This window comes from Gavialis gangeticus, unplaced genomic scaffold (assembly GCF_001723915.1).
Source record: "Gavialis gangeticus isolate Ggan-Ray unplaced genomic scaffold, GavGan_comp1, whole genome shotgun sequence".
Classification (NCBI taxonomy): Eukaryota; Metazoa; Chordata; order Crocodylia; family Gavialidae; genus Gavialis; species Gavialis gangeticus.
The window spans coordinates 18,388,428-18,399,571 of NW_017728995.1; the positions used below are offsets into that span (position 1 = coordinate 18,388,428).

General features: G+C 40.8%; 1 protein-coding gene across 6 annotated transcripts in view; it reads right to left on the reverse strand.

The window, feature by feature from the left end:
• Window positions 1-11,144, reverse strand: part of TNIK (TRAF2 and NCK interacting kinase) — a 357,471-nt gene that overhangs the window by 150,967 nt on the left and 195,360 nt on the right. For all 6 annotated transcript variants that reach the window (XM_019503300.1, XM_019503299.1, XM_019503298.1 and 3 more), the window contains exon 3: window positions 3,467-3,523. In XM_019503300.1, coding sequence (XP_019358845.1) covers window positions 3,467-3,523 — 57 coding nt within the window. The remainder of the gene's footprint in view (window positions 1-3,466; window positions 3,524-11,144) is intronic.

An 11,144-nucleotide genomic window follows, 5' to 3' on the forward strand; every position in this document is an offset into this window, starting at 1 on the left:
AAGTCCCCAGCCATCGGGCTGTAGTGTAGCCAAGGCCGCAGCTGGCCAATTTTTCCATGAGGAGATCATGGGACACCAGCTCAAAGCCTTTTTTAAAATCCAGATATGACATCAATCTTCTCCCTTATCCAGGTGATATGTCACTTGGTCATAGAAGGAGATGAGATTGGTCAGGCAAGACCTACCCGCAACAAACCCGTGCTGGCTGTCCCTCAGGATGTTGCCATCGGCCAGTTTGTCAAGAATGGTCTCTGATAATTTTTTCCAAGATCTTCCCTGGGATAAAGATCAGGCTGATGGGCCTGTAGTTCCCCGGATCTACTTTCCTCCCTTTCCTGAAGATAGGCACCATGTTGGCCTTCTTCCAATCCTCGGGGACTCTGCCTGAGCACCACAAGTTCTCGAAGATCTGTGCCAGTGGCTGAGCTGTGATGTTTGCCAGCTCCTTAAGTACCCTGGGGTGCAAACTGTCTGGGCTGGCTGACTTGAAGGCATCCAGCCTCTCAAGGTGTTCCTTCACATGGTCAACATTGATGAAAGGTAACAATTCTCATAGCATTTAAGGTAAATCTAAACACATTGCTGGGGCCTACTGACTGTACTCATAGCTATGTAGCTAGGAAATTTCTAATATGCTGTATTCCTGAAAGACTATTAAAAACATGCGATTGCAGGATCTGGATCAAATCCTATGTTCCAAAAAGGAGAGTTTCATTGACCAGAAAAAAAGTGATTTCTTCAATAAAGCTCTTTCAAATGCATCTTCAAGTTATCTGCTTAGACTTCCAAGAATTACTGGAAAACTGCTGGGTTTTTTCCTGTGACCTCCTAGGATGTAATTAGGCCTTAGTCTTACTATTTAATCAAGTTAATTTGTTATTTAACGAGTTCAAAATTCTCATTTTTTTAGTCTCGTATAAATTCCAAAATAGCCATGTTTTGCAATACATTTTTCTCTACAGTTATAACCTGTGTTAACTAGAAACATATAGTGTAGCTGCTTCAACTCATTTATTAGTTTAAAAAACTGGCAGCTCCAGTCCTGAAAAAAATTACATATATGAGAAAAGCTACAACTAGAACTGTATGAATTTTTTCATACATTTTCTCAATGAAAATTGGAGATTGGGAGAAACAAAAGACATGCGATTTTAATGTTTTAAAGATAAAACATAATACAAGTAATTCACAAGTGGGTCAGTTTTAATAGTTTTGAAACAATTAAAATTTTTCATTTGAAGCAACTTTTTTCAGAATACTTTAATTGTTTTTAAGCATTCAACAGTTTTTAAGGAAGCTCAAAATCTTAAAAACAATAATTAATAACCTTCTATGGGCTTGTGGATGAGGAAGAGCAATGCATGTGATTAACTTCCACTTCAATAAAATTTTATGTGGTCTGTCATGATCTCTTGATAAGTGAACCAAGGAAACAGATAAGGTAGGTGAATTACTGGCTGAATAATTGTGCTCAGAGGAACAGCACTGATGATTTAATGTCAGACTAGGAAGAGGTATCAAGTATGTCTTCCCAGGCATCTGTCGTAAGTCCAGTACTTTTCAATATCTCCATTAATGTCTTAGACAATGGAACCAAGTGAAGTTTAATTGGATGGGAATAGTGGCACTTTAGAGAATGAAGTTAGGATGCAAAACTACCTGGATACATTAGAAAAATGGTCTAAAATAACTAGGATGACATTCAATAAGGACAAGTGCAAACAGACAAATACAAAATGGAGAACAAATGGCTAGGCTGCAATACTGCAGAAAAGGATCTTGGGGTTATACTAACTCAACACCAGAATAGGAGCGGACAATGTAATACTGTTGGAGGGAAAAAAAAAAAAAAACCTAACGGCATTGCAGGCTGTATTAACAGAAGAGTTGTATGCATGTCAGTTGGCGTGTCTATATGTGCTTTTATGCGCACCTAAACTTAATGCACATTAGCCTAATGCACATTAAGGTGATTTAGGTGCACATCCGTGTGTCCACGCACTAATGCACACTAACATGGGTGTGCAGACAAACTTGGGACTAAAGTTAGCCCTAGGCAACAGACACACACCACATTAATGCGCATTAGCGCATCTCCACGTTCGCTAATGTGATTTAACTATTCATGCAGGTATCAAATTTAGGCTCGAACAGCCTTAAATCACGATTTTTAAAGCACATTAAAAGTGCGCACATGTAGACATGTGCCCTTAATGCACCTTAAAAAATTTGGGCTAATGCACATTAAATGCACATGTGTAGACACACCCAGAATGATTCTTATATTCTAGTCATCAGAGCTCAGGCCAGATCTGGAGTATCATGCCCTGTTTTGGGCCATGCATGTCAAGAAAGTTATACACAAATGGGAAAGCAGCCAAAGCACCAAAATTATTATAGGTCTAAAAACCATGTAAAGTCACAAAATGTTGAAAGATTTGGGATTATTTAGTCTGGAAAACAAAAGGAGTGGAAAGGGGGAGATCTGATAACAGCCTATAAATACAGAACTGGTAGTTGTAAAAAAGAATTGGGATGAATTATTCTCTGTGTCAATAAGGAAAGGGACAAGCGGCTTAAACTGGAATGTAGGAAATCTAAATTAGAAAAGAACTTTCTAATGATGACAGCAGGCAAGGTTCTTTGGCTAGATGTGATATCTGTTATTAGACCAAATGAGTAGATGGAACAAAGTTCTTTGCAAGCTTTTGGGCACAAGTACCCTTCTTCAGGCATAGGGAGACTGCTCGTTCTGAGATCTCCACGGAAACAGAACAACAGTAGAGTCTCCCAATGCCTGAAGAAGGGTACTTGTGCCTGAAAGTTATGTCCCTAGACCAACACAGCTACAGCCAAAACCCCTTCTAATGATGAGGCAGTTAAGGCTGAAACAGATTATCTAGAGAGACAGGGAGGTCTCTCTCACTGGAAATTTTAAGTTGTATACAAATATTTGTCTGGCATTGCGTACAGATGATCCTACCTTGATCAAGTGACACAGGAGTTACTGAGCCCCTTCCAGCCTTCTTTCATTATCTTATGACCCAAAATTAATTTTCCAATCTTTTGTTCTCTAAAAAATTGTAAAACAATCCATTTTGTTCTTAGAATGGATTTTTCCTGAATTTGAAATTGCCTATGAACCAAAAATTGCATTTTTAACTCAGCTGTTCTGGTTGTGGTAGGATTTGGGCAGGGGGGAGGGGAAGGGGCTTTTGGATATATTTTCTGCTAAAAAGCATACTTATTTATACAAAGAATGCATTTTGTACATAGTCCTGCTCCCACTGGAGCTTAAAGCAATTTTGCCATGGACTTCAATGCAAGTAGAACTGGGCCCTAAATATACTTGCCTCATATAAGCAGCAACCTTTTATGAGCCATCACATGTTTTTACATGCAATTTCTTTCCCATTCCTGTTTAATAGTTTACAATTATAGAAATAACAAAAGGAGGATACGTTACCCCAGTGACATCCATAACCTTAATAGCAGCAAGCTGTCCTGTCTTAACATGACGACCCTGTCAAAGAGAAAATGGAATAGTTTAATTTTTCATTGCTTCAAGTTACACACTGGCACCAAGAATTCAGTAGACTGGATGGTCATATGGTCTTCAATAGATTACTAGCCTTTCCTGATTGGCCCATAAGTACTCTCCTTCATAAGACACATCTCAGAATGTGTCACCATAACATTGTTTCAATAACATCCTTAAGCAATCTTACTTCTTTGGCAGCACTCCCAACAATTTAGGTCATCTTCTTGAGCATCCATGACGGGAAACATATTTTCCCGCCATATGTTCAGTTTGTAAAGGATTCAGAGTGCTTATTACACCTTCACTGTAAAAAGAGCTCAGTTACTGTCCCTCAATTCGGAAGGACAACACGATTCAAACTCCTGTTTTAGGTCTTGAACAAAGACCACCCCCTTGTCCAGGCAATTATGAATAAATGTCCAATAAAGTACAGACCGACACTAACTCCACTCCACTGCTGTTCTGAACAGGCACGTCAGACCACTCTTCAGAGCAGCACGGTAATATGCTGGGACAGCTCGCTCTCTCTCTGTGTGATCAAAGCTGCCAATAATCACTCAGTCAAAAACTGAACTTAAGACATGTGGGGTGCAACACATTACAAGGCTTACAAGACAATTTAATACTGTTCAGTGATCTCATCGTCTCCTCTAAGTTCTGAGCAGGGCTTCGACCACATTGACATTTTCAGCAACAAACTAGCTCAACAAAAACATTAAGGATTTAAAAGAGATTGTTCTTCTTTCAGTTTAATTTTTTTTTCAGCCCGAAACAATAATTCACTTCATGACTGAGCAGATGAATGACTAATATACCTCTGAAACTGCACTTTGATGCTAAATGAGGTACTAGAGGTGGAACAATTAGAAGAATAGGTTTCATTTCATTTGATGTGGGCACATCACAAAATGGAAAGGGTGGTAATACAGCCCAACTGTCAACTTCTGATAAGATGAGCCCCCAGGACTGAATAGGGCTCAAAATTAGTCACCTGCTTAAACTGGGAAAGTATATTGAAACCATGCATGGGTTTAAAATATTGGCCAGACATGAGAGGGAAATTAAAGTAATCACCTGACTCAGAAGTTGATTAGTAATGCTAGGTATTAGCACAGTTACACTGAGCATTCATGAAGGACACCAAAGATAAAATATATTTGTCCACCACTTTCAGTGGGCAACCTTAAGGCATTTTTAGAAGTGCTTTTTCCACCATTTAACTGATACCTGCACCGAGTATTCAAACAACCTGATACTACTTGCCTGCGAAAGGCATTTAAAATAGGCATACATATAAATACTGCCTTACTCCTTGATTCCTTGCAACAGGTGGAGCCTTTTGGTTTTTCAGTCACTGATACAGTTAGCAAAGCCGTAAGAAGGCAGCTGTTGTGCAACACTCAATTCGGCCATCTTGTAACCAAAAAAAGGAGCAGAAGGGGAAAAAGCTCCGGAAAGGAAGTGAACTGACAATGGACTTTCAAAAATAACAAAACTGCTATCAAGTAAACCACAAAGAAAGAGCTGCCACCAGTCAGCATGTGTCAGCAGATAACGTCAGAGGATCTCAAAAACAAACCCTGCTGGCAGTAAAATAGAAAAGTGAAGCATAAAGAGCAAGGCTCTGAAAGGACTCATTTTCCTGATCTTTACAGACTATGAGGCAGCCCCTGAAAGGCTAGGTCATGTGCAAACCATCCTCTTTCTCATTATTATGAGACAAAAATAGATTGTGGTTTAGCATGTAAAGTGCCGCATTTTGCACCCCCCCCATCAATGAATCACACAGCCTTACATCAAAACTCTTCTCAACAGTTCCCCCATTTTCTGTTTGAAAGAGCAAGTGAGCAGAATATAAACAAGAAAGAAAACTGAAAGAGTGCCTCTCCTCTAAGAAACTCTGTGGGCCAGTGTTTTTATGCCTTGGTGCTACACAAAAGTGCTCACACATTTTCCCAGCTGTTGTTTGCACTACAGGAGCACTTTGAGGCCTCACTGAATGAGGTAGCATACACGATGTATGCTGTGGCGGCTCCTTACCACTAATAGACAAAGGGGAAATAGAGGCATGAAGAGAAGGGGCTCGGTCATGGTCACAATCAGTCAATAAGCCACAAGAAGAACGCCGGTTTGCTGACCCACCATCTCGTGTTCTGTTCGCCAGACCACGCTGTCTCACTCAGCAAGGCCTTGTGGTCAAAACCTACTTGAGGTTTGTGTGTGGCTCTCCTGCACTCTCATAGCAACTTTTAAAAGGAACGCACGGCAATTTGGAGCTGGGGGTCAGCTAACAGGGCCCAACAATCCCCAGATCCATCAGTCTGGATACTCCAGGCAGGCTGGGAGCAGGTGCACTTGAGGCACTGAAGAGTAGAGCTCTGCTACACTCCATCTTTCCAGGCCTCTCAAATTAGTGATAGGATCTTGGACAGCGAGAGCTGCTGGGGACTGCGCAGTGCAGGGTAATGAAGCTGCCACCAGCTAGTTTCCTGATGGTTTTTTCATCTTCCTTTGCACTTTGCCCAGCAAAAACAGAGAACCTTTGGAATAACAGTACCTTTATCCTTGTGCCTAACAGGAATGTAGAATTCCAGTTTTTATTACAGCCTCACCCAAGAAGAAAATCTCCCAGCCTCGCACTCGAGCCCCCTGTACTTAAGGTCCTGCCAAAGGAAAGATACAATACTAGAGAAAATGCAAATACAGATGAGATTCTGCTTTAGGAAATGCCTTCCTAGCAGCTATCACATTCTTCATTTGTATGAGATGAACATCAATAGAACAGAATGTCCAAGCTGAGGTAGCAGGTTTGCTTTGTCCTTCCAGAAGTATATCACATGGAAATATTCCACTTTCTTCGGTCTAATATCAAGCTCTGCAAATTATATGAATAAAGCTGAGTCACTGGAGAGGATCCCAGAGTCCTGGGGAAACGGCATTACTGTTCTGTATTTCAGGACATGTGCTTGGGTGCATAAGAGAAGAAAACCGGAACAGGCGTGCAGCCAGACGCTGACGAGGCAGACTAGGCACTCTCAGCAACAGCAGAACTGAGGGGCCTCTGGTCTGATTGCATTTTGGGGAAAGAAGAAAAAGCCAAAGGAATGAATGTTGGTATCTATTGTAAAAGTAACCGACTAACTTCTCAGTGTCGCGTTGTTCCAGAATTAAAACAGCGTAACAGCAGAACTTGTCCACATGGGTTTGATGCTGAAACGATCTCTGGGGTCTTTGGGGATGTCAGGTCTTTCAACTTTCCAGTAACACTTTCCTGCAGATTACAATCATCTACAGCTTTGCCTCGTCCTTACCAGGGTACAGATTTACCATTCATTGCCTGGCATTAGGCTTCTCCTCCCCTGGAATTTATAGCCGCAGTATCGCTGGTGGGTAGACTCTGGATGCACAAAAAAGCAAATCTACAGGCTGCAGGGTGATTTCTGAGAACACTACTGCATTTCATTCCATCTAAATGCTTATTTCAGTAGGGAGCTAATTCACCCACTAGGATTTCTTGCTCATTTAATAACGGGATTTATGCAGCCAGAGCAGCAGTACATATTCCAATGGCAGCACTGTTTACAATTCAAAAAGTATGGCCCAGTTTAAATTTAGAAAGACAAAGAGAGGACCAACAGCAGGTTTCAGGGCTCCTATGTTGTTTCAACCTGTACATGCAAAAATGTCTACTAATTGAACACTGGGGGTTTGTATTATGCCTAGTGTTGGCAGGAATAAACTAGAAAGGAAAAATGACTCAAGGAATCAACTTCAGCCATTACATGTATACCCTGGCTACTAAAGCATAGGAATGTAATGTAATCAGCAGCACCAAAGGGAATGTCTCCAAGTCAATGATGGAGCAATAGCTGTCCTGAAGGTGGCCACTGACGACATGTAATGAAGAAGGGTAGCCCCCTTCTCACTGCTTTCCTCCACCTATCCATAATGGGCAACATCCCAGTCCCACTGAACTCAATAAGTAAATTCTCCCTGGCTCCAGTAAGATCAGGTCACTCAAAATTATTATGCACTACTATCTTGTCTCCTCAGTAAAAGCCCCTAGACAAACATTGTTAAGTATCCATTGGATATTGTTTTTAGAAAGAGTTGGGAATACCTAGAATACCATATTTAGATAGCAAAATTTCAGAAAACAAATCCCAAATTTACACTTATTTGCCCTGCTAGTGCATCAAAGTTAGAGCATCTTCATTAGTGTCAACAGAGCAACAGTGGTGATGCACTTGGATGCAATCAAGGCTTACCGAGTCTTCAGGAAATGAAAGCCATGGTAGGGGAAGCAATTTGTGACACCAAAAACAGCATATTTCCTGTTCTGTTTTTGACAAACACACAGCTTGCAATGGGCCTTGGGGCCTTTAATTCACATCTTTGACTTGGAACATTACAGTGTTACAGAAAGTAATTCTGGTGTTTCACACAACTGACAGCTCCATTAGTGAAAACAGTAGAAAGAAGAAAAAAGAATAGTGGTGCTGTCTGACTCTCCTGGGACTGTCACAATACTTATTTATTCCATAGCTCCTGCACAGCAATGCAGAACTGAACGGTAAAGCTAGCAGCTCTGAAATTCTGGGCTTGACTCTGAGCGCCCTCCACCCTCCTTTCCCTCTGTTCAGGATTTTCATGATTTATATATAAGCAGAATAAAGTAAAAATACCCAGTTAAGATGCATTTAACTGAGAGGATCTTTTTTAAATTCAAATTCTAGTCAACACCATATTTTTGCTTAATTGTCTGCTTGAGTTCCTTTTTGGCTCCCACTTAAAAGCTGCTTCTGCTTCTCAACATGTGTAAACAGCTGACTGCAACTAGGAATTTTAGAGCCTACTGACAGTAGTAACTATGCTGCTGAAAACAATGCATTGATTTATGATCCTGAAGTGCTGGGAAAATCTAATATCAATGATTATACAACTCCAGTTTCCCATCCCCCTTCAGTGTTTATGGGACCAACAGAAAAACACCACCTTTCCTCCATGAAATCATAGTGGGGTTTTGACAGTCGTAGTTAGGACTGTACCACAAAATTCATACTCCATTTTAATCCAGGGATAGTGGGATTTTGGTTATGATTTAAGGCCCGATCTACAGTACAAAGTCCTAGCAGCATAGTTATATTAGGGCACAAGTTCATCAACAGAAGAGGGATCTCATCAGCAACAGTGGTTTTCTTTTCCTTAATACAGTTATAAACCCAGTCCCTCTAAGACCTATGATATTCACCGCTGTTGCTGATGCCATCATTATGAATAATAAACAACAACAAAAATGTAATACAACTTGTGTTGAAAAATGTTCTCTGCACTTTAAGCCTAATTTAGATATTCCTTATTTTGAACTACAGGCACTAAATTCTTACCTAGATCACCCAGAAATGATGCAAGTACCATGTACAATGCAGGAATTAAGTTAGCATCCTAATTTTACATACTAAAAACCCTTGTGTATTAGCAACCACGTCCTGTGCTTTGTACGTGCAAACTTAAGTGAAAGCTAACAAAGGGACCTTAGTATTATTCCAGTAGTGTTGCCACTGTTTGTTTCAACAGCACTTTACTTTAATGGAAACAAGTCTGGCTTAGGAAAGTGTCAGACCAGTGGGCATGTCCCTTTTGACACTAAGATGGCATTTCTTCACAGCAGATCTGAACTCAGGATGAGTAGAGGTGTCTAAAAAACTTGTGCCAAGTGCTAAAATTGCTTAGTGTGAACTTTGCACTGCCATAGAGAGGTTACAGGTTGGTACTTAGACCTGATCATAAACTAAAGAGCTTCAGACAGTTCCAGCCAGAACCAAGGCTGCTGCTGCCTTCAAATACAGACTTGACCCCAACCAAAGAAAAAACAGATCCCATTAGTTCAGAAGAATACACTGGAACATGTTTTAATACATTGAGTCTTTTGGAAAGGAACAGAATTACTTTTGCTAAGGCCAGAATTCACTATGCTGGACCTCCTCTTTAAAGGGCTTGACATTAAGCTAAAACTGAAGCCAATGGAAAGACTCTTATTTAATTAAATGAACTTTGGGTCTCGTAATAACACTGACAAACGAAAGAGTGAATGTGAAAGACTCCCAAGAACTTGAAAGATACTCAGACCATCTAAGACACTGAAGGCTACTGAAAACACTTTTTGAGCAATACAGCTGTAGCATTTATCCTACATAAAAGCTTTCTTTGGGAACATGCACGTGCATTGCCTTTCCTCATATTATCCATTCTCTTTAACTCCATTTTAAAGACAACTACATTGCCTTGGCTTGTATCAAAGTGGATGAATATTCCATGCATCAAGGACCAGAGCAAGCAAATTTCAAAACTACCTTAAAGCTTCGGCGACCCAATTTCTGGGAGCAGGGCATTCTAGAGTTTCTCTCGGCTCTTTCTCCCACAACTCCAGACTTTTTGCCTACCCTCCAGCCACCCAAAATTCAACCTTCATCACTCATAACCACCTTCCACTAGCCAAGGAAAGCCAGGACTGATTGCGAAAGTTTATAGAAGGGAAGAACAAGGCTGCTAGGTCTGTGTTGCATTTAACTTGGCCTTTGACTTTATCTTGAGCTTTACATAAGACTAAGCATCAATCAGCAGAAAGCTGTGGCAGGATTAGGGTCTCTCAGGCTTCCCAAGAACAGCAAGGGAAGGTGAAGGTCACAAGATGGCTCAGAGGGGCAAAAAAAAATATTTACAAAATTTGGAGATCAGTATCTCCCGCAAGGTCAAACTGGACGTGGGGAATGGGGCTGCCAATGTCATGGTCATATTTGGGTATGGAAAAAGCCACTTGTTGCCATAAGAGTCCAGGTAAGAAGGAAGGAGATGAGAAAATCATCATAAGCCTCTTTGCCTCAAAAAAACAGCAGTCCTCTTCTGTGTGTTCAGAAGCACCTGTCACTATAGTAAAGTAGAAATTCCTGTGCATGTTCCACACCAATGTGTGTTACATTTGGAGTTTAGCAATATATATTATCGCTTTGAAATAACACGTGCATCTGTAGAACCTTTAATCTAAACACACAGGAGTATTCCTTTAAATCAATATTAGAACCAAATGCCTGCATTCCTCTTCCATGTAACCACTCAGATTTATCAAAACACTACTTGCATTTTCATTTAGGATATACTCCCTCCTACTCTGACCAGCAGGAATGCAATGCAAGCAAGGGTTAAGCCAGAAAAAAGCAGCTGCAGTCAACAGCCTACAAGAAATCCTACTTCTTTCAATTCTTCCACTCGCTGGCAATGGCAGAATAGGCCACTGTTGTAGCCAGTGCCTGCCCCTCCCATCAAAACGACTCACCTGCCACAGAGAACAAAGAAACAGAATCTTAGTTTTCCTTTTTTATTAAAAACTGGCATAGTAGCCTAATATTTTCAAGCGGCTACTGGGTTCTGGTGTCTCCGTTTTGATGGGACTCAAGTTAAGAAGATGCCTCAATGAATCAATTTTCAATGGGAAGGTGGGGGCAGCACTCCTTCAAAGACGTCTCCATTTAAAAATGGAGACACTCAACATCACTAGTCACTCTAGTAATGTGGGACCCCTGCAGGATATGCTGGGCAATCTGGT